Raw genomic sequence first — 25,091 nt, 5'->3', positions numbered from 1 at the left:
TTGCCGCCTGGATGTCTCATCGTCATCTAAAGTTGAATATGGCTAAAACAGAGCTGCTCATCTTCAAGCCTAATCCCACCTCTCCATTTCCCTCGTTCTCCATCTCTGTGGACAACACTCTTATCCTTCCTGTTTTGTCTGCTTGTAATCTCGGGGTCATCTTTGACTCCTCTCTCTCCTTCACCACCCAGATACAACATATCGCTAAAACCTGTCGCTTCTTCCTCTATAATATTACCAAAATCTGACCCTTCCTCTCTGAGCACACTATCAAAACACTTATCCACACCCTCATCACCTCACACTTAGACTACTGCAACTCGCTACTTTTAGGCCTTCTGCTTAGCCATCTCTCTCCCCTCCAATCCATCCAGAATTCGGCTGCACAACTTATATTCCGGGAGAGTGGCTATACTCACATTACCCCTCTCCTGAAGTCACTTCATTTGGCTTCCCATCCATTTCTGAATACAATTCAAACTCCTCTTACTGACCTACAAATACACTCACTCAGCTGCCCCTCACTATCTCTCTTCACTTATCTCTCCCTATGATACCCTCCCACCCCACCCCCATCCCCCCGAGCTGTGCTTAGCTGGTAGTTCCATCCTATCTGTGCCCTTCTCTTCAACTGCCAACTCCAGACTCCATCCCTTCTGCCTTGCTGCACCATTTGCTTGGAACAAGCTGCCCGAATCCCTATGGTGGGCTCCGTCTCTGGCAGAATTCAAGGCCCATTTAATAGCCCATCTCTTTGAAAATGTTTTTGACTCCTAACTCCACTCACCTTGGGTTCTGCATCCCCAACCCTATATGTCATGTCTGTCTGTCCAAGTTAGATTGTAAGCTCTTCTGAGAAGGTACCGTCTATAAATGTCAAAATGTATAGTGCTACATATGCCTTTCAGTACTATATAAGTGATTAGTAGTAGTAAATCCACAAAGAAAAAGTATGTTTGTGTTTTTTACCCATCCACATAGTTATAAACTTGCCTTCTGTGAGATCATATACAACATATCGCTAAAACCTGTCGCTTCTTCCTCTATAATATTACCAAAATCTGAGGTTTAGCCAATTTTTTCATTAGTATTTAGATCATATTTATAACAGGGTGCCTAGATTAATTGGGCAGGAAGGCATCTATTTGCAGCCTATAGTGATGTGAAAAAGTCCCACCCCTCCTGATTTCCCCTGTTATTGCATCTTATATCACACTGAATGCTTTCTAATCTTAAAACAAAATGCAGTATTAGACTGAATTTTATAAAGACGTGTAAGTAACTACAGTATGTGTGTTTATAAGATAACACAAATTCTGCAGAAATGATGCTTAGTTTGCAGGACTCGGCATATGTCTGCTCAGGGGTAGGTGTTAATGTGTAATAACACAGTAACATGGTAAAAGAAACATAGAAACATGATGGCATGTACCAAGCTGCAGTACAGAGCCACAGAGGAATAGAATGGGCAGCTCAGCATTTAGCTTGCGCTACTTGGCAACGCAGCTTGATAAATGGGGGGTATGTACTTAAATTAATGCACATTAACTCATGTTATAAAAAGTTAGGCCCTAATGTACTATCTGAGATAGAGAAAACCAAAAAAACTCCTTCATAAAAATAAATAATCCACATAATTGTTTCCCACGTATTCACCTTTATAGGACCCCCAGAGACCCCTGAAGAAGACTTTTTGTCGAATCGCAGACCATGTTAGGTCCTGTATCCCTAGCGGACTAGGTCCTTTAAGGCTTTTATGTGGATGATTTATTTTTATGTGGATGAAATTATTTTATGTGGATGATTTCAGTGTACCTTTGGAACTTTGACACTTTCAAATAAAGTCCATTTAGGAACATCGTCACTCCACAGAGTTTTTTGGTTTTCTCTGGATTTTCTTCTTTGTGGATATTTTGGGGTCAATTCCTTTTGTTTTTTGCTATCTGAGATAGAAACATAATGGTAGATAAAGGCCAAATGGCCCATCCTGTCTGCCCATCCGCAGTAACCATTATCTCTTTCTCTCTCGTGACTATCCCAGGCCCTCTTGAATTCAGACACAGTCTCTGTTTCCACCACCTCTTCTGGGAGACTGTTCCACGCTTCTACCACCCATTCTATAAAAAAGTATTTCCTCAGATTACTCCGGACTTGCCCTAGGTCAAAATAAATAACAGTGGGAGAAGCATGACTTAAACCTTGATTTCACTGGTTCTCAACCCACCGCTCTGATAAAAGCATGGTTGCTGTACAGATCTATGGTGCAACCACATCTTGAGTACCATATGCAGTTTCAGATTACTCACCTCAAAAAAGAACTAGAAGTATGGTTACCATATGGCTCCAGAAAAAGGAGCAAATACAACACAAGCCCACTCGAAAAAGCAAGTATACTCTCAGCTTACAATTAGCAAAGCGCTGGCCATCGTCGATGTGTGGTGTGCTTTTGTTTTCCATCTTGGTGGGGCTCTGCTCCTAGTGTTGCTGCGAGCACTGGTAGTTTACCTATTCTTATGTTCAAATCTATTTTATTAAGCAACAGTAAATACAACAGCAATAACAACCATGATATGCATTTTCCAGTCCTCCGCGGGTGTTTACCTATTCTTATGGTGCTTTGAATGTTAAACGGACACTCACTCACTTGCATTGCACAAGGCTTTTTCACATAGTGAAATACTATTTGAGGAGGTATTTTATGCCAATGACTTTAATATACCCCGGTTAGCCTCCACCTATTTATTTATAACCTGGACTATTGGGTTTGGTGGAGGGTGGGATCTGAGGCTTTTACCTACCTCATGATAATTTTCAGGGAAGAAGTGTTTTGGGGTGCAGGCTGAGGGTTGTCCGTTTTTGATTTCAACTTCCAGTGTTCTCAGCAACATTCAATATCTTCTCTACGGTTCCTCTGGTTGTCTATGTTTATATGGTCACTGTGCTGTGAACCAGGTCGAGAGTGTAGTCTGAGAGTCCAGAAAAAAGAGAACAGATTGAAACATCTGGGTTTTACTTATATTGCTTTCAATGGAAGTAAACCCCAGATATCTCAATCCGTCCTCTTTTTTTCTGGAGCTATATGGTAACCCTAGCTAGATGAAAAGACATTAAAAAAAAAAGAAAAAGAAAAAGAAAAGGCACAGAGGATCATAAACGGATGGAACAATTATGTTATGATGAAGACAATATAGGTTAGGGCACTTCTGCTTTGAGAAAAAAAAACACTTAGAAGAAACATGAATAGGAATAGGAAATGGTAATATAGCTACACCTCTCTATAAGAGAGTGAGGGCGACTACAAAGGCACTACGTGAGAGAGAAATACTGGCACATATAAAACAGGGGAGAGGGAGCAGTAAAATTAGCGGGTGCATTTTAAATTAAGGGATCTAGGTGGCTGAGAAGAAGAAAACTCTCAAGGCCTAAGCTACAGTGAGTTACACAAATAACCCATTTCAAAAAACAGATAAGACACCAGATAAATATCATTATTTGTGATCTCCAAAGTAGGTATATACAACATTAATGCAGAGTAAAATATCAAAATCCAGGAAAAGCAGTCTTAGTTCAAGGTCCTCAAACAAGAAATGGTATCCTCTTGGATAAATTCCTTTTTCTTTCTTTCTCCATTCTCCTCTGGGTCTCTGGCCAAGCAACTGCAAATGTCTGCCTGTAAGCCCTGTGAGATGCACTCACAAAACACCTCTAATCATAAGACAGTGCCAGTGTCTCGGTGTCCTGGACTATCAAAACCCTTAGCCTAGAACGTCCTTTTGCAAAATACCTCTTTTAGGAAAATACCCCCTAGCAAGAGGAGCAAAACCTTTTAGGGAAGAAATTTGTACAGACGAGTTTAAAAATAATGCTGAATCCTTGCTATATCCCATCTTGTTTATCACTCCTTCTCACACACTCTTTACCCCCCCTTTTTAAACATCTGTTCCTTAAATATCAGAGCTACATCAGGTTTTGCTTTCCTTTTATAGACATATATTTTCATATGGTCTTCCAGAAGAATATTCTTTAGTAGCCACATTCCGTGTAAGAAGAAGCACCAAAAAAGAACGGTGGTACATATGGCAGAGCTTAAGTCGAACAAGCACAACTGAGGTAAGCCATATTTTTATTGTATGGATAAAATATGTCTGCCCAACTTTGCGATATTTGACATTTGAGCTAGGACAAGAGAGGTTGCTTTTGGGTTTATCTTAATTTGGATAGTGATCCAAGTTTTATGTTTTCTAACTAATTGCTTATATTCCTCTTAACCTCAAAACAGCTCAAGGAGGATCACAATAAGATAGGAAAACAAACGGGCAAAGTTCCAAGGGTGCAATTTAGATATAATAATCAAGAAGCCAGAAGTCCCAAGAGTTTCATGTAATAATCAAAAAGCTATTGTTGAATAAATACTGGTTGAATAAATGGGTTTTCAAATGTCATCTAAATGTAAAATAATCATCAATTTCTCTGATAGTTCATGGGAGCATATTCCATAATTTAGGTCCTCTGACTACTATAGTTTTTAGTCTAGTAGTTGCTTTCTGACTCAGAGAGTTAGAAGGAATTGTTAAACAAATTTCCTGAGATGAATGTAGAGATTTAGGGCTCCTTTTATTAAGGTGTGCTATTGTTTTTATTGCACGCACAAAATTACCACGCGCTACACTATGCAGTACGCTTCTAAAATAATGTCAGCTCAATGCTAGCGTTAAGGTCTAGCGCGCGGGGCAATTTAGTGCGCTATTCCGTGCGTTAAAGCCCTAAAGTACCTTAGTAAAAGGAGCCCTTAGTTTTGAATTTTGATAAGGCGGTATATCAAATTTTTAAATAAACTTGAAACCTAAACCTGAGTTACAGAGAGATAAAATCAGGAAAGATATTCTGATGCTAAAGTATACAGAATTTTATGAACATATGAAATAAAGCTTAAACTTGATTCTAGCTGATTAACATTTTGCATTTAAGGAATCATTTTGCTTTTTTTTTTTTTTTGCAGATGTCCATAATTGTTGATGGCACAAAGAAAGCTGTGAACTTTATTGCCAAAGATGATCAAGGAAATATGTTACACTACATGTTCAAAAATCGTGAACTTCACTCATTGTTTGATCGACAGTGGCACAAACTTGGCATCGGTGTTCAATCAACAGTGATTTCGCTATACATGGACTGCAATTTAATTGAAAGAAGACAGACGGATAAAAAGGCCCCCATTGACATGCAAGGAAGGACTCTTATTGCCGCCAATGTTGCCGATGGCAAACCTGTAGATGTGAGCTGCATTTCTATGTTAAATTGTAATTTTAGATAGAAGTGGAGACCACTGGAATATTTGTTCATACATGGAAACTATAACTATTTATTATCTACCCTCTTTATTCTTGATTATTTGTTTTATTTTACAAGGTATATTCTAAGCAATAATTATTCCTACCCTACTTGTTTTTCTCTTAAGATGTTTAGAATCACAAATTATCCATGGAAATTTCTATGGCATTACTACTACTACTACTTATTTCTATAGCGCTGTACATTAAAACATTCAATTGATAGCCTCTTCTCAGTAGAGCTTACAGTTTAATAAACAGATAAGTAGGGAGTTAAGGAGTATCTCAGGCTTAACATAGAAACATGATGGCAGATAAAGGCCTTATGGCCCATCCGCAGTAACCATTATCTCTTCCTCTCTCTAAGACAGAGGTCCCCAACCCTATCCTGGAGGACCACTAGTCAGTTGGGTTTTCAGGATAGCCCTAGCATGGGGTGGATCTGCACTCTTATCATCCTCATTACATGCAAATCTCTTTTATGCGTATTCATGAGGGCTATCCTGAAAACCTGGCTGGCTGTTAGTCCTCTAGGACATGGTTGGGAACCACTGCTCTATAAGATCGGACGTGCTTGGATACTATACAAGCAAGAGGGGGTTAGAAGATAAAAGCAGTCTCTAAAAGGTGGGCTTTTAGTCTGGATTTGAATACTGACAGGGATGGAGCTTGACATACTGACTCAGGTATACTAATTTCTCTAATTAACACCACCCTGGTTGCAACTGTCTCAAGCTTATGTACATATTGATTGACCAAGCTCCTTAGGTCTTGAATGAATATCAGAATTCTATTTTTTACATAGTGGGCCCAAATTTATAGAACAATTTATCTGCTAATATGAGGTCTATTAAAAACTTATTTACAAGACATTCCTCAAAACATTCTTATTTCAGCAAGCTTTTGATGAAATTTAAATTCTTTTTCTAAATGGATGACAGTAGCAGCAAGTGAAAGCTAAACTGAACTGTTCTTGATGTCATTTGATGATATTTTTATGTTTTGTCTATTTTTATTTTTACTGTGCATGTTTTTCTGTACCCCAGCTAGTATTTTTTAAGAAAGAACAAGTTATGCATGTTAAAAAATATATAAAATGTTATCTCAAGAAGAATATAGTGGTGCTAGAAAACGTTCAAAGAGGAGTGACCAAGATGATAAAGGGGTTGGAACTCCTCTCGTATGAGGAAAGACTAAAAAGATTAGAGCTCTTCAGCTAGGAAAAGAGATGGCTGATGGGAGATATGATTGAAGTCATAGAAACATAGAAAGATGACGGCAGAAAAGGGCTATAGCCCATCAAGTCTGCCCACTCTACTGTCCCACCCCATTAAGTCAGAGTGCTGCTCGACCCACGTAGAGATCCCACGTGTATGTCCCATTTATTCTTAAAGTCGAGCACGCTAGTGGCCTTGATCACCTGCACCGGTAGTTTGTTCCAGTGATCCACCACCCTTTCTGTAAAGAAATACTTCCTGGTGTCACCACCAAATCTCCTTCCTCTGAGTTTGAGCGGGTGCCCCCTTGTGACTGAAGGTCCCTTAGGAAAGAATATGTCGTTTTCCACCTCGACACGACCTGTGACGTACTTAAATGTCTCAATCATGTCACCCCTCTCCCTGCACTCCTCTAGAGAGTAGAGCTGCAACTTGCCCAGTCTTTCCTCGTATGAGAGACCCTTGAGTCCGGAGACCATCCTAGTGGCCATTCGCTGGACTGACTCAGCTCGAAGTACATCTTTACGGTAATGTGGCCTCCAGAATTGCACACAGTACTCCAGATGAGGTCTCACCATGGTCCTGTACAGTGGCATTATGACTTCAGGTTTACGGCTGACGAAGCTTCTATTGATACATCCCATCATCCGCCTTGCCTTGGATGAGGCCTTCTCTACTTGTTTGGCAGCCTTCATGTCTGCACTGATGATTACTCCCAAGTCCCGTTCTTCTGAGGTCGTAGCTAGTGTTTCTCCATTCAAGGTGTATGTTCCGCATGGATTTCTGCTGCCGAGATGCATCACCTTACACTTCTTTGCGTTGAAGCCCAGCTGCCATGTTGAGGACCAGTTTTCCAACTTGATCAGATCCTGCACCATACCATCCGTGAGATTGCTTTCACCTACTATATTACACAGTTTGGCGTCGTCGGCAAACAGCGCTACTTTTCCCTGAAGCCCTCAGGTCAAGTCCCTTATGAATATGTTAAAAAGGGATGGTCCCAGGACTGAGCCCTGCAGCAGTCCGCTAATCACCTCTGATGTCTTAGAGAGTGTGCCATTGAACACCACCCTCTGAAGTCTTCCACTCAGCCAATCATTGACCCATGCCGTTAGTTTGGGTCAATGATTGGCTACAAAATCCTGAGTAGAGTAGAAAGAGGTACAAGTGGATCCATTTTTCACTCCGTCAAAAATTACAAAGACTAGGGGACACTCGAAGTTACAAGGGAATACTTTTAAAACCAATAGGAGGAAATTTTTTTTCACTCAGAGAATAGTTAAGCTCTGGAACGCGTTGCCAGATGAGGTGGTAAGAGCGGATAGCGTAGCTGGCTTTAAGAAAGGTTTGGACAAGTTCCTGGAGGAAAAGTCCATAGTCTGTTATTGAGAAAGACATGGGGGAAGCCACTGCTTGCCCTGTATTGGTAGCATGGAATATTGCTACTTCTTGGGTTTTGGCCAGGTACTAGTGACCTGGATTGGCCACCATGAGAACAGGCTACTAGGTTTGATGGACCATTGGTCTGACCCAGTAAAGCTATTCTTATGTTCTTATGTAATTTGTCTAAACTACATTTGTCTCTTTGTAGGGGCATTTAGGCCCCTCAATTTCATGGAAACTTACATAAGCAGTTATAACAATTTAAATTTCCATGCTGGTAAATAGTTATATACTCACTCTCCATACCCACACCCCATCTTTTACTATGGTGCAGTAGCTGATTTAGCGCGTGCTAAATGCTAACGCGTCCATAGAATATAATGGACGCATTAGCATTTAGCATGTACTGATTTTTAGTGTGCGGTAAATCGCTACCACACCTTAGTAAAAGAACCCCACAATTCACTAACCATTCACTCCATCCTTCCCTTCCTCTCCTTTAGCTCCCACCCCTTCCCAACCACCTTCCCACATATATGCTAGCCTTTGTATTCCTCATCCATCCAGAGAATTGATGCACCTCCTTTCTGCCCTACCCAACTGTTCCCACATTATTAATTATACAGCTATAACTCTGCAGTGTAAGTAAAACCAAAGCACTCTACAAGTCCCAAGTAACAGTGAGTCTTTTGTCCAAACTATACTTTTCCACAAGTGCCCACTTAATCAGGTTTTGCACTTTAATGTGTATCTGATATCCTCCAGCCCTGCTGAACTGTCTCTACAACCACCACTGGAGTAGTGTTTAGAAAATCCCCACTGGGAATTATGGTTTCAAGCATTTACCACCTGTTCCTCTAGCGCAGGGGTGTCGAAGTCGGTCCTCGAGGGCCGCAATTCAGTCGGGTTTTCAAGATTTCCCCAATGAATATGCATGAGATCTATGTGCATGCACTGCTTTCAATGCATATTCATTGGGGAAATTCTGAAAACCCGACTGGATTGCGGCCCTCGAGGACCGACTTCGACACCTGTGCTCTAGCGGATTAAATTAATTATTATCTTCTTAGTGCACAATGCAGAATTTGTACGGTGGGATCCAGCTATCTTAGTGTTTTGAAGCTGTTGCATGGCTTCTGCCACTGAAGTCGTTTTATATCATTGTCTTTTAATCAAGAAGCTGAGACCAAATCAAAGATAAACGCTTGTAGAGAACATGTTCTTCTTGCAACCTCTACATACTCTCTTTATGTTCCCTTTGCCTGCACAGAGTTCTGGAAGAGATATCCAGTGGGACTAAGTGGCACAATGGTTAGAGCTATAGCTTTAGAACCCTGAGGTTGTGGGTTCAAATCACTCATTGCTCCTTGGACAAGTCATTTAATCCCCTCATTGCACCAGGTACACTAGATAAAGTTTGAGCCCATCAGGACAGATAGAGAAATATGATAAAGTACCTGAATGTAAAACCACTTAGGATATAAGTGGTAAATAAATATCTGTGAAAATCTCTATTTCAGTGCTCTCCCAGGTAAGAGACCCTTTAGTCAAGTTGCCAGCAGCACAGTCTCTTTTTCTGATATCCCAAGTCCTCTAAATTTTCTTCACACGTCTACCTCTAACCCTCTGTTGTAATTCCTTCCTATTTCTCCTACTGTAAACCGCGTCGAGCTCTACGAACGTGGAGATGATGCGGTATACAAACCTAAGGATTAGATTAGATTTAGCAAAACAGGCTAGAATATGCCATGGTCAAATCGTATCTTTGGAGTCCCGAACCTTGTGGACCTTTTGAAATTCCAGCATATTTAATTTTTCTGGGTCATCCTCTTGTTCCCCTGATCTCTTGTACTATTTCCTGAAAATCTGAAGTAATTTCACCTAGATGATTCAGCTTAAGCCTCATATCTTTTTTGCTGCCTTCTACATTTGATTACCGTACACCATTTCTGAGTTCACCCATTTCATATGCCTTTTCCTCTAAATCCTCAGACTGTTTCAAAGTTTATGCAACACCTTTCTCTGCATTCCCTCTTTTCTTTCCTATTTATATTGTAGTTCCTTTCCATAGTATTGATCTTTTGGTTTTTTTTAAACAACATAGTTAAATGGAGGAGGGAAAGAGGCTATTGGAGCCAAAAGAACATCATTCAAATAATCGAAAAAGGATCCAAATGAAGAAAATACGAAGCAACATAGGCACTGGCAAGTTAGATGCAAAACATTGATAAAGAAGGCTAAAAAAAAAAAATTAGAAGAGAAACTTGATAAAGAGGCAAAAACTCAGTGTGTTCACTGAATCTTTCAAAGTGCAGAAATTCAACAAACAAGCCTATGATAACAGTCCTTACATGGGAATATTGGCAGATATTAATATTCCCATACCTTTAATTGGTATAACTGAGGAAAATACAGCTGATAGTAAAAATATGCCTACTATTTTAGACGACTCATTTGGTCAGCATGCTGATTATATTGTAGTGGTATGCAGGTCAGACAGGACTCATAAGCCAGTCACAAAACTTGTTTATGATGAATTGGATACCTCTTCTAATCAGTCTATACAAATTTCTGCTGATAGGTTGAAAGTTCTTGACTTTCTGAGTAAATCTGTTCAACTGGCTAGTCAGTGCTTACCACACTTGCCTTAAATGTGGATGTGGGAACCCATCCAATTGTAGCAGAGGGAGAGTGTGAGGAGGAGGATTTCTGTGCTCACTGAATCTTTCAAAGTGCAGAAATTCAGCAAACAGGCCTGCAGTGGCGTACCTAGGGTATGTGGCACCCGGGGCCCATCATTTTTTGACACCCCCCCCATGTAAAAAAATATTTTTTGTAATGACCATGAAATGGAATAAATGGTCAGAATAGAAACAGGCAGTGAAAATTTTCTTATATTCCAAACATAACATAACATAAATTATGTCTGAATTGTCATGACATCAGAAGTACATATGGAGTAGTTGCAGGTGATGCTTGGGACAGTTCTGATTGTGTTAGTTCGGTTTTATGTGTTTTTTGAATAGAAGGGTTTTTATTTCTTTTTGAAGGTTTTGCAGTCTGTGGTCGATGTCAATTGGTTGTAGAGTTGGGGGTCGAGTGTTGCAGCTCGAATGGCTAGGAGGTTGTCGAACAGTTTTTTTCTTTTGACGTTTTTGGTTGGAGGGTGTGTGAATGGTGCGTGAGTTCTTCTATGTCTGTTTGAAGTGGATTGAATTATTTAGCTGAAGAAATTAGTTACCCCCTCATCCCACATACATTAATTCTCTTCCATTTTTGTTCCCATTATAAAAAACACTGATAAGTTCCCAGAAAAAAAATACATTAAAATAAGAAGTGAAAACAAAGGCCCCTACAGATGAGAACATAACATAAGAATAGCCTAACTGGGTCAGACCAATGGTCCATCATGCCCAGTAGCCCATTCTCATGGTAGCCAATCCAGGACACTAATACCTGGTCAAAACCCAAAGAGTAGCAACATTCCATGCTACCGATCCAGGGCAAGCAGACACTTCCCCATGTCTTAATAACAGATTATGGACTTTTCCTCCAGGAATTTGTCCAAATCTTTCTTAAAACCAGCTACACTATCTGCTTTTACCATAACTTCTGGCCACTTCATTTTTAAGTTTAGATCTTTCCTTTCAAACAGAGACCTTGCTAGATGTCAAATACAGCACAAGGTAACTTCACATGGACTTAGCTGTGCAGGAAATGTGAATCTCCTCATACACCCACCATATAGTGCAAAAATGTGCAAAGGTCTGTTTTTTTCTTTCGATCACTACATAGCCTAATGCCACACAAGCAGCGCTGTTACAAACATATTATGTAGGTCAATGCTAAGGATAACAAAGTTTTCTTCCTTGGACCAGAAGGAGATACTGATAAACCACTGGAAGAGATCCCAAAACAACACCCAAAGACCCACTCAGTGTGTGAACCAGTTGAGTGGAGTGGACTAACTGGGGGGTGGAAATGGGCCCGGAGTTTGCTCAGCAGAATTTCCCAGACCACCTCTTCCTCTCAACACATTGACACGCTGCCACCACCACCACTAGGAACACCTCATTGGGTAGGCCAGCTATGCTATAAACTTTATAAAACACGTTATTATATTTTCTTATAAAGCACATATTTTAACTGAACTCTCTGACATCCTCAGCCTTTCCATTCACAAAAATAGAAGGACGAAAAGTTCCCATTTCCTGCTGTCTCATGTCCCCGGCCTATACAATATTTTTTTTCTGCAGACCCTTCAAAAGTCTGACCAAATCCTCGTTTCACTTGCATTATAAAGTACTGAGGATGCAATCTCTACCCAATCCCAGGTCCTAAAGTCTAAGACAGTAGCGCAAACTAATGCTGCCAGATTCAGGAAAAAAAATTTTGATTCGATTCAGCCTATTGAATTGGTTTTTCAATTCGATTTTCGTGCCCAGTTGGGTGATTTTTTTCAAAACTCCTGGTGGGTTTTATAGCTTTTTCACGCCCTTTGGCTTCTCCTAATCACACTGGCGCTATGGTGTAAATAAAATAAAGAAACAAAAAGGACTTTTCCTCTCTCTGTTAAATCCTAGCTCACGTTTGCAGTCCAACACCAGCTCTGGCAGGATACACATTTCAAATCTGACATATTATAATCACAAAACAGAAAATAAAATTAATTTTTCTACCTTTTGTTGTCTGGTTATATTTCAAATCTTGTTGGTCCAAGGCTCTGGTTTTCTTCTGATAACTTGCTTGCCAGGGTCTCCTTCTTTCTTCTTTCTGCATGCTAACCATCCATCTGCCAACTCTGTCCTTCCTTTCCATTTCCCTTCCCTCCCCAGGAAGTCTGGTATCTTTCCTTTTTTTCATCTCCCTCCACAGATCCACCTTTTCTTAACTACCCTTTCATCCGGCATCTCTCCTTCCTTCCCCACCACCCCAGAGTCCACCATCTCTCCCTTTCTTTTCCCAATTACCCTCCTATCCAGTATCTCTATCACTCCTCCACACCATCCCTTGTGTCCAATTTCCCTCCCTTTCTGTTCCTTCCCTCCCTAAATCCCGTGGTCCATCATCTCTCTCCCTCTCCTCTATTTTCAGACCCATTATTTCTTCCTCCCCCCCAAAGTTTGGCATATGCACGTCTCTTTGAACACCCCCTTCCCTCCGTGTACTTCTAAACCAGGGTCCCCCCCAAAGGGCTGTCCCCCCTTAAAGGCCTGCACCCCCCTTGAAGGCCTGTCCCACCCCCTTGTAGGCCTGTCCCCCCCCCTTGAAGGCCTGCCTGCCTGTCCCCCCCTTGAAGGCCTGCACCCCCTTGAAGGTCTGCACCCCCCCAAAGGCCTGCACCCCCCCCGAAGGCCTGAACCCCCCCTGAAGGCCTGCACCCCCCTTGAAGGCCTGTTCCACCCCCTTGTAGGCCTGTCCCCCCCTTGAAGGCCTGTCCCCCCTTGAAGGCCTGCACCCCCTTGAAGGTCTGCACCCCGCGAAGTCCTGCACCCCCCCGAAGGCCTGCACCCCCCCTGAAGGCCTGCACCCCCCGAAGGCCTGTCCCCCCCCCTTGAAGGCCTGTCCCACCCCCTTGTAGGCCTGTCCCACCCCCTTGTAGACCTGTCCCCCCCTTGAAGGCCTGCCTGCCCCCCCTTGAAGGCCTGCCCCTCCCCCTTGAAGGTCTGCACACCCCCCCGAAGGCCTGTCACCCCCTTGAAGGCCTGCCTCCCCCCTTGAAGGCCTGCCTGTCCCCCCCTTGAAGGCCTGTCGCCCCTTGAAGGCCTGCCTGCCTGCCTGTCACCCCCCTCCCCCTTGAAAGCCTGCCTGCCTGCCCGCCCGCCCCACCTTGAAGGACCGCTCGCCCCCCTGGCCTCCCCGCACCACCTATGAAGCAGCACTACCTATGCTCCCGGCCTTGCCGTTCAGTCCCCCCCCACCCCCACCCGAAGGACCGTTCGCCCCACTGACCTTCCTGCACCACCTATGAAGCAGCCGCAGCAGGATCACTACGCGATCCCTGCGCTGCTTAGGCGCTGCTTCCTGCGCCGCGGTCCCGCCCCTCCTCTGATGTCAGAGGAGGGGCGGGACCGCGGCGCAGGAAGCAGCGCCCGAGCAGTTCAGGGATCGCTGACGCTGCGGGCTGCTTCACAGATGGTGCAGGAAGGTCAGTGGGGCGAGCGGTCCTTTGGGGGTGGGGGGGGACTGAACGGCAAGGCCGGGAGCACCCCCTCAGGGCTGGCACCCGGGGCGGACCGCCCCTCCCGCCCCCCCCTTGGTACGCCACTGCAGGCCTGTAATGTCATAGCAACAGGAAAACTGTCTGTATATTATATGGACCCCTCCCATGGCCAAGAGCAGAAAGCTATTATTGGCTGTTTTGAAAGATCCAGAGTTTCTTTTTTAATCAGCCTGAGAAACAGTGTAGAGGAAAAAAAAACCCCAAAAACACAGAGAACAGTTGACATGAGAAGTGAGAAGGAGAAAGGAGCAGTTTGGAGTAGGGAGAAACAACCTGTTTCTCTCTGTTTAATAGTTTAGTGGGAGCTGGCAGAAAATTTCTCTAAATAGCTATCTACCTCTATACATACAGCTCTGGGAATCATTGTCCCAGAACCCCGATATACTGGTAAAGGAGAAATTTGTTCTATTCAGCCTCTTGTTAACTTATACTGTCCTTCTAGCCTGCTTCCTTTGCATATAACCAACCATAGGAGGCCAGGGGTTACAACAGTAGAAACGTTTTCAGTTATATCAAAAGCAGAAGGCCTGTGAGGGAATCTGTGGGACCGTTGGATCATCAATTAGCAAAAGAGGCACTTAGGGAGGATAAGACCATAGTGGAGAGACTAAATTAATTCTTTGCTTCAGTCTTTATAGAAGAAGATGTAAATATCTACCTGAACCAGAAATGTTTTTCAAGGGTGACAATGCAGAGGAAAGGAAAGAAATCTTCATGAACCTGGAAGATATACTGAGACAAATTGACAAGTAGAGTAATACACTGAAACCTTCCACCCAATGTGCAACGGAAGCCAAAAAAGCAAACAAGATGCTAGGAATTATTAGAAAAGGGATAGTAAATAAGACTAAAAATATTATAACGCCTCTGTATCGCTCCATGCTGCAATTTCACCTTGAGTATTGGGTTCAATTCTGGTCACCATATCTCAAAAAAAGATATATCTGAATTGGAAAGGTTCAAAGAAGAGTGACCAAGATGATAAAGAGGATGGAACTCCTCTTGTGCATCTTCACCTTACATATTGTATTGATTGATGGGAAACCTATTACTCGCTTGGAGCAGTTTAAATATCTCGGAGTTTACCTTGGTCAGTGTCTTTCTTTTGAATATCAAATCTTGATGAAAGTGAAAAAAAAAAATGCTTCTTCATCCTCCACCAATTCAAAACAGTATGTTGTTATTACATCAAGTTCTCAACTGACTTTCCTCTATGCTTTAGTAGCATCTGATTACTTCAATGCCATTTACTCTGGTCTTCCCCTGTACCTAACTAACATGACTCCAAACAGTGGAAAATGCATCAGTTAGGATTACGTTACATTATATCAGATATTTACGTCCTACACAAGCCGCATGAGTACAATGCAGTTGACAAATGAAGAAAATAAGGCATTCCTAGGATATTGGAAAACAAACAGCGAAGACGACTCTGGTGCTCAATGTCTTTAATTTATATATCGTCACGATATATAAATAAAAGACATTGAGTACCAGAGTCGTCTTCGCAGTATGTTTTCCAGTTTCCAAATTTTGGGAAGTAATTATCTCCTGTTTTTTTTTTTAATTCCTAGGATATTGACAGTGTTTCACCAATGATTCTCTCTAATGCTAATAAATAAGATCATGAGCGCAAAACAAGCAAACAAATCCACCAAAGAGTTCCACAGGAAATAAGATCATGCCAACCTGCTGTTGATCCAATACCAATGGTTTCCCACTTGTTGTAGAGTTCAATTTAAAATGTTAACACTTACCCACAAAATATTATATAACAGACACCTTCTTATCTACAGTTTACAGTTTATTTAACATTTGATAAAAACGTTTAAGAAAATCTAAGCGCTGTACAATTTAAAATGGTGGTACAAAAAGTTCACAAAAATGTACATTTTATTTTTAAGTTCAAAAAGTTTTATTTTTTTTGTAATAAGTAACATTACAGAAGCAGATATACGCAATCAACTACAATAGTCACACAGAGCATAACAATTTTCATTAGATACAGAAGACTTAAGTAACATTTGGTCGACAGCGACTCACTGGTACAAATGGAATGGAGGGGCAGAACTACAATATAATAAAGAAAGATCACATGAAAGGGAAGAATGAAAGGAGGGGGACAAGCCTGAATGAAAGTAACATTTGAAGAATAGCAGAAAAATACGATGGAACAACATAATTGGTAGACTTCATATACTAAAGGAAAGTAGAATTAGGTTTCAAATGCATCCTTAAATAGGAAGGTTTTAAAAGACGACTTAAATTTGACTAATATAGATTCCAAAGCTGGGGTGTGGTGAATGAAAAAATTTCATTGCACCTTGAGCCTATAATTTTTAAAGAAGGAACTGAAAGGAGGTTATCAACATTTGTTTATGCCCTGTTAGAACTTAATGTTTGTTACATAAAGTTTATTTATTTCTCCCACCGGTCTACTTGGTAATTGATCTTCTGTTGTTGTTGGGTGTGTGTGTGTGTGTGGGGGGGGGGGGATTGTATCTTCTCTATGGAATTCTCTCTCTAGAGAATTGCACCTGGAACTATCGTTTTCTAAATTTAGAGATGTTGTTAAAACATACCTTTTTCTCCACGCTTTTCTTTCCTCAGCTGGTAGTGAGCGGCACTCAGGGACATGATATCTTGGTCCTTCCTCTCCAGTTTCTCTCTTCTATTGGACTAATGACCTTTTTTTCCTCTTTCTCTCTCTGTGATTCCTACTATAACTTGTCTTGCTATGTGTATCTTTCTCTTCTGTATACTGATGATACTTTTTCATTCTTTTCAAATGTAAACTGACTATTTACTTATAATGATGAAAGGCAGAATATAACATTTAATGAACCCTAAACCTTACTGTAATGCATTCTACATGGGTCTAACTACAAAGGGGTTGCACCAGGTTCAATTGATTCAAAATGTGGCAGCGTGATTGATGGAAGGTTGTAAGTGTCATGATCACATCAATCCATTTTGGCAAAAACTTCATTGGCACCAGTACAATATAAGGCTACATTTAAAAATTCTAACTGTCAAGGTTCTTAAAGTGAATAAGTCAGGGTACTTCAGAACAGGATCCCCTTCTATGTATCTCCAAGGTCACTAAGGTCCTCCCTAACCACCATACCATTTCCAAAGGAAATGATGTGATGCGACATTGACCAATGAACTTTCGCCAGAGAAACCCCTATACTATGGAATGTAGTCCCAGAAAGAGCATAAGAACATATGAAGTGCCTCTGCTGGGTCAGACCAGAGGTCCATTGTGCCCAGCAGTCCGCTCGCGCGGTGGCCCAAAAGGTCCAGGACCTGTGTAGTAGTCCTCTATCTATACCCCTCTTTCCCCTTTTCCTTCAGAAAACAGTCCAATCCCTACTTGAACGCTAATATCATACTCTGTCCTATCATGCCCTCTGGAAGTGCATTCCAGGTGTCCACCACCCTTTGGGTGAAGAAAAACTTCCTAGCATTAGTTTTGAATCTGTCCCCTTTCAACTTTTCCGAATGCCCTCTTGTTCTTGTGGTTTTCGAAAGTTTGAAGAATCTGTCCCTCTCTACTTTCTCTATGCCCTTCATGATCTTGTAAGTCTCTATCATATCCCCTCTAATTATCCTCTTCTCCAGGGAAAAGAGCCCCAGTTTCTCCAGTCTCTCAGTGTATGAAAGGTTTTCCATACCCTTTATCAGACGTGTCGCTTTCCTCTGAACCCTCTCGAGTGTCACCATATCCTTCTTAAGGTACGGCGACCAATATTGGACGCAGTACTCCAGATGCGGACGCACCATTGCCCAATACAATGTCAGGGTAACTTCTTTCGTTCTGGTTGTAATACCCTTCTTGATTATACCTAGCATTCTATTCGCTCTCTTAGCTGCACACTATGCCGACGGCTTCATTGTCTTGTCCACTATTACCCCCAAGTCCCTTTCTTGGGTACTATCGCTCAATAACATCCCTCCCATCGTATAGCTGTACCTCGGGTTTCTGCTTCCTACATGCAATACTTTAGATTTCTCTACATTGAACTTCATCTGCCATCTCGTCGCTCACTCCCCTAGTTTATTCAGGTCCCTTTGTAATTCTTCGCAGTCCTCTTTAGTCCGAGCACCACTTAATAGTTTGGGGTCGTCTGCAAATTTTATTATTTTGCACTTCGTCCCTGTTTCTATATCATTTATAAATATATTGAATAGCAGCGGTCCAAGCACCGACCCCTCGGAACACCACTCGTGACCCTCCTCCAGTCCGAGTAGTGGCCCTTTACTCCTACCCTCTGCTTCCTACCGCCAATCAATTTCTGATCCATCTATGTACGTCTCCTTCCACCCCATGGTTCTTCAGTTTCCGAAGTAGGTGTTCATGGGGTACCTTGTCAAAGGCTTTTTGAAAATCTAAATATACGATGTCTTTGGGGTTCCTTTTGTCCATCCCTTTGTTAATTCCTTCAAAGAAGTGCAGTAAGTTCGTTAGGCACAATCTCCCCTTGCAGAAGCCATGTTGGCTTGTGTTTAGAAGTTTATTTCTTTCAAAATGCTCATCGATGCTGTCTTTTATCAGTGCTTCTGCCATTTTCCCCGGAACCGAGGGCTTCACTTAATGCAAGACTATATCTATATTAGGAAGCAGGTGAAAGCTTGGTTCTTCTCCACAAACCTTTAACAGCATACGCAACTAACAAGCTAGTTACCGTATTTGCTGGCATATAGGATGCACTTTTTTCCCCTCAAAATACTCTTAAAATATGGGGTGCGTCTTACCGGTAATCAAAATTATGAGCTGAAATTTCAATCATTCTAAAACTTCTGGTTTATATTAATATACTGTCACATTGTTTCTGCTCTCTCTCGGACAATGTGAGGTGTCACAAGTACGCACTGTACACACACGCCACATTGTTTCTGCTCTCTTTCTAATGCTGACTGTTCTATAGTACAGTACAGTACTTTGAACTTGGTAGATTTGTCCAGAACATCGGTGCTCTGTGATATTTTATGTTGAGATATCTCGGTAAAATATGGCTCAAAAACAATGCAGATTCTGCTATGATATTGCATTCAAGCTACGAGTGATTGCGTATGCTAAAGAACACGGAAACGGGGCAGCAGAGAGGAATGTAGAAAATTGTTTTTTTTCTTAAAAGGGTTTGTGTGTTATACACTGGAAAATACGGTATATGCATAAGCTATACATTCTGTAGCAGAACTTGCTTATCTACTCCTAGTATAGTTGAGATCATTTTCTTGCACCTTTTCTGATTTTATTTGCTATTTTTCCTTAAGTTAGTCACCCTTATTTTCCATTTGTAACTCCTGTTACTCTGTCTCATCTGTCTGTATGTTCCTCCTCCACTTATATACTGTGGACACCAACATTAGGCAACATAGTTTAAACAAGAGGATACTGCAAGACTGGGAAACTGAGCATCTAAATGCCAGTTAAAATTGAATACAGAGAAAAGTGATGCACACACATCCTAAACTATTGGGGATTAAAAAAAAAAATAATCACCAAATAGTTGCAGCGGTATAGTCAAATAGCCATAGTAAGGTAGGCTTGGCATATCTGTATTTCTTCCAGATTATGGGCTCCTTTTACTAAGCTGCGTTAGTGTTTTTAGCACTATGCAGCTAGAACTAACGCCAGCTCAATGCTGGCGTTTGCTTCTACCGCGCGGCAATTTAGCATACGCAATTCCGCGCGTTAATGCCCTAACGCGGCTTAGTAAAAGGAGCCCTATGAGTTATCCAGACAAAATTTAACCGGCATGTGAGCCTCATTTTTCAGATTTAAAGAATTATCTTGGTATGTCTCAGAGTTATCTAGACAAAGTTTTTGAATGCTAACCCCATGAGAACTAAGGGATAAAACATGAAATTGAGTAGTAGCTGCTTTAAAACATACCCCACTTAAATCAAGCAGGGTTGCCAAGCAGCACAAGCTAAATGCTGAGCCACCCATGCTATTCCTATGGGTGACTCAGCATTTAGCTCATGCTGCTCAGCAGTGCTGCTTGATAAAAGGGGGGGGGGGGGGAGGAGGGAGGAGTTAACTATTTTTTTCTACCAATAGATTATTAAGCTGTAGTGTATAGTCCAAGTTAATACATTGGAAGATTTAACAAAGGCCGGGACAGATTTCTGGAAGACAGGTTTATTGACTATCAGTAGCCAGGCAGCACTGAACATCCAGTTTTTGGACGTTATCTGTGTGCCATCCATACTCAGGGCCAGTACCCAATAGTTATCTGAGCAAGTTGAGAATGCTATTTATGTGGTACTACGTGCCCAGACGGTTATTTGGGCAATGGACAGAATAGTGGCAGGGTCCAGATAACGTTTGGCTCCACCTATGCTTTGCCTCCGCCTCTGGACCACCCTGGAATTAACCAAATAATGCTGCGGCAGACATTACATTCAGTGGCACTGTCAAGTTAGCTGCTGCTGAATGTCATGTGGGGACCTGTTCAGCAGAAGTTAATTGTGTAGGAATCGCTGTCGCTGAATAGTAACTGCTTAGTATTAAGGGTTCTATCTGAAGAATTTGGTCTTTTAAAGCTCATGGGCTACAGCATCTTTATTTTCTTCTTTTGTGGGTCCAGTAAATTATAACAACCCAAGGGGTTTTAGCCATATAATAGCCTTTGCCTTGAATTGTATTATTATAATTTTCTCTCTTTAATTTCTATTTCTCTCTCACGTTGAACATTGTGGTCTAAGGAAGAGTTAAAATTCAAATGCTTTTTTTTTTTTTCCTTTTCTTTTAAATATTGTTTCTTGATGGAATGTTTAAGTTTGGATATGACTCTGAATTTCTGGAGAAAGTAGTTTTACGATAAATCAATAAAAATTAAATTAAAAAAAGAAGGTATCATAATGTGCAAAAAAAATCCATGTTTATACATAATAAAGTTGTACTTTCTCCTTTTGATTAGATTGAACTTCTCAGGATAACGGTATATTGCAACCCAAGCTTTGTTGCTCAAGAGATTTGCTGTGAGATACCAGAAGGCCCAGTAAGTTATTTATACATGTAAATGTGTAATCTGCTAAGAATTTTTTGAGATAACGTAGAATATATGATTATTTTTTTCAATAAACAATATTTTCTTTAAACATTTTTAGACCGTCTGATATTGTGTTATTTAGCCTGCCAGGAATGGCCCCTAGCCAGTTAAATAGTGCTCTAGTGCCATCATCTTGAAAATGGCAGCACCTGACTCCTATGGATGCATGCCTAAATTACTGCTAGGGATCAGGCACCACCATTTTTCAAAATAGTATAGCTGCATCACTGGCGAGTGGAACTTGTCCCTGCTGCGTTCAAGATGAACTGCTTTGGGAATCAGTTGAAACTCTGGGCAGGGTTGCTGTTCTCAAAGAAGAGAGTGCAAGGCTGCCTACACAATCTGCCATTATTTATTTATTTTAAGAATTTCTATACCATTTATGGCCTAAATCAGTGGTCTCAAACTCAAACCCTTTACAGGGCCATATTTTGAATTTGTAGGTACTTGAAGGGCCTCCAAAAAAATAATTAATGTCTTATTAAAGAAATGACAATTTTGCATGAGGTAAAACTCTTTATAGTTTATAAGTCTTTCCTTTTGGCTAAGTCTTAATAATAATATTGTCATTTATAGCTAAAGAGACATATGATCAAGAAACTGTTTTATTTTACTTTTGTGATTATGATAAACATACCGAGGGTCTTAAAATAGTACCTGGCAGGCCGCATATGGTCCCCGGGCCACAAGTTTTAAGACCACAGGCCTAAATGCACAAAATAACTCAGATATCATGAAAAAACAATATATATATAATAATATACACTCTCAATTGCAACTGATGTTGAAATGTCCAATGGTATAGTATAAGAACAGCATAAGCTATTAAATGGTTAAAACTGAAGGAAAAAGCCTCAGACAAAGGCCCTCCCACCTCCACCAAAGTGGTTTGCTAAAGGTGGTTGAACGGTCACCTCATTGGCAAAAAACCTTCAGTAAAGTAAAAGCTTTATGCTGTGCTTTGCTAACAAAAAAACAAAATATAGAAGAAAAACTTTTCCACTTATCTGCAGCTGATCGGTACACCAATGGTGGCCAGCATTTCACAAATCTGCTGCCTCAGGGTGTATCTCGACTGATCAGACTTTAAAGTGGAACACCAAGAGCGTCTCCTGCATATTCATCCTCAGACATGATATCTACCAACTTTGGCATCTCGCAAGGGTCAATATTATCCCCCCCTACTCTTTAATATCTTTTTAGCCCCTCTGCTAACTCTCTGTCAGTCTATTGGGTTTACAGCATTTGCCTACGTGGATGATCTTCAACTTTTACTTCCATTAGACTCATATTCCACAGAGGAATTCCAAAATGTCAATAAGAAATTAAGTATAATCTCAGACTGGCTTGACGAAAATAAACTAGTAATGAATACAGACAAAACAAAAATAATACACTTCCCTTGGAAAGAAGGATTAAAACTCACTGCCCCAATCAAAATACAGTGGAACCTTGGTTTACGAGCATAATTCGTTCCAGAAGCATGCTCGTAAATCAAGTTACTCGTATATCAAAGCGAGTTTCCCCATAGGAGAACGAGAGCCAGAAGGCCTTGAGCATGTGCAGATGCTCAAGGCCCGGCCCTGGCAAGAGGTGGGAGCTTGCTTTCATTCTCACAACCAGCAGAAGGGGTAAGGAGCATTTTTGAGAGGAAGGGCGGGCGGATGCCGCTTTCAGCACGGGGGTGCAATGCGGTTCTCGTGGGGGGGGGGGCGGTCACGATGCCGGTTCGGGGGGTGCGTTGCCAGTTAGAACGGGGGGAGGTGCTCGCATATCGGAACATGCTCGGTTTGCGAGGCAAAAGTTTGCTGAGTGTTTTGCTCGTTTTGCAAAACACTCGCAAACCGGGTTACTCACAAACTGAGGTTCCACTGTAAATAATATCCAATTACAGAAAGTCACTAAGATTAGAGTGTTGGGGGTTATTCTTGACCAAAAATTTACATATCACAATCAGATTAGTGCAGTAGTGAGAGGGTGTTTTCAAAGGTTACGAATGATCAGATCAATTGCTCCATTCTTGGACTCATCGTCACTGAATATCCTTGTACATTCACTGATCATTTCAAAGTTAGATTACTGCAACTCGCTCTACAAAGGAATCGCTCTTAAAGAAATCTGTTGACTACAACTAATTCAAAACACCGCAATTAAAATTATAACAAATAAGAAAAAATTTGACCATGTGACACCTCTGCTCAAAGAAGCTCATTGACTTCCAATTGTCCACAGAATCTCCTATAAAATAGCACTATTAACATTCAAAATATTAACAACTAAAGCTCCATCATTCCTAGAAAGGTATATTATTCCATATATTCCTATTAGAAGTTTGAGATCGGAAGACAAAAACCTTCTAATAATTCCATCACTTAGTATAATAAATACAAGACAAAATACGATCTTTGCGGTGGTAAAAACTCCAACACTCATAGAATTACTATTAGGATCAGAACTTTTACCGCCACGGCTGGTGATAAAAAAAATGCAAACGCACCTTCATAAAAAGGGGGGGGGGGAGTCTTTTCTGCTTTGGGCTGTATTTTACGATAGTTCTCTTGCATTTACTAGGTTTTCCCTGGGAATTTTGATTGAGGATTTGATTTTCTGAGAGAAGATTTTGAGATGATAGGCTTTTTGTTTGAGGGGCTAAGTTAGAATTGTGAGATGTTTATCCTTGACCTTTGCATAACAATAAATAAGGTATGTACCATGTGTTGCTTCTCTGTGTAAATGATAGAAACTGATATTGTGAAAGTAATCTCAACTGTTACCATATTTCCCCGAAAATAAGACACTGTCATATATTAATTTGGGGCCCACAAAAGGCACTAGGTTTTATTTTCGGGGTAGGTCTTATTTTTTTTTCATGTACAATGATCATCTCTCCCTTCCTCTCCTCCACCCCAATTCTTCCTATTTCCTTTCGCTCCCCTACATGTGCAGCATCTTTCCTTCCCTCTCACCCATTCCCTTGTGCATTATCTTTCTATCCCTTCCTCCCTCCCAGCCCCCTGTGCAGCAGAACCTTTGCAGCTTCTATTCCTCCCCTTATACAGCAGAACCCTTGCAGCTTCTATCCCTCCCATCCCTCCCTCCCATCCCTTGAGCAGCAGAACCCTTGAAGCTTCTATCCATCCCTTCTTCCCATCCCGCTGTGCATCATTTTTCTATCCCACCCATCGCCACCGCGCACTCCCCCCCCCTAACCCTTTCATCTCTCCTTCCCATGAGAACCCCGACCATGAGCCGAAATACCTGAAACCAAACAGCAGTATCGGCAGCACAGGCTGAATCGTGGCCTGCCCTTCTCACGTCCGGGCGTTTCTCTGCCGCATCACTGATGATGTCATCAGCTACGCAGCACAGAACAGCCGGGCGTGAGAAGGTCAGGCCACAATCCAGACTGTGCTGCTGACACTGCCGTTTGTATCCAGGTATTTTGGCTTGCAGTCGGGGCTCACATGGGAGGGAGAGATGAAAGGGTTGGCAGGGGCGTGCTGGGGGGTGGGAGTGGGGAGATGCGCTGCTGCCAGCGACTAGGGCTTATTTTCAGGGGTACAGCTTATATTAAGATTTACCCAGAAAATCATGCTAGGGCTTATTTTCGGGGTAGGTCTTATTTTCAGGGAAACACGGTAGTTGTTTTTTTTTGTATACATAAGTTTCCAAGTGTCAATTATTAAATGAGATGGTATCCTTTAAAAAAGTTAACTCTATACATGGAGTAGTCTATTATCAGTTTAATTGTAGAAAAGAATGCATTGAAAAAGCTGTAGAACAGTTTAAAGTTTTCTACTCCCTCAAAACACATTACCCCTCCTTTACAAAGCCACGCTAGGGTTTTTAACGCTGGCCACCACGGTAACAGCTC

General features: G+C 41.5%; 1 protein-coding gene across 5 annotated transcripts in view; it reads left to right on the top strand.

Annotated features, from left to right (window-relative positions):
• The window catches only part of COL19A1 (collagen type XIX alpha 1 chain), an 885,342-nt gene that overhangs the window by 166,237 nt on the left and 694,014 nt on the right, over window positions 1-25,091 (top strand). For all 5 annotated transcript variants that reach the window (XM_033936698.1, XM_033936699.1, XM_033936697.1 and 2 more), the window contains exons 5-7: window positions 3,987-4,110; window positions 5,000-5,275; window positions 21,086-21,166. In XM_033936698.1, coding sequence (XP_033792589.1) covers window positions 3,987-4,110; window positions 5,000-5,275; window positions 21,086-21,166 — 481 coding nt within the window. The remainder of the gene's footprint in view (window positions 1-3,986; window positions 4,111-4,999; window positions 5,276-21,085; window positions 21,167-25,091) is intronic.

Source organism: Geotrypetes seraphini, chromosome 3, assembly GCF_902459505.1.
Source record: "Geotrypetes seraphini chromosome 3, aGeoSer1.1, whole genome shotgun sequence".
NCBI lineage: Eukaryota > Metazoa > Chordata > Amphibia > Gymnophiona > Dermophiidae > Geotrypetes > Geotrypetes seraphini.
This window is presented reverse-complemented; position numbering and strand designations above follow the sequence as displayed.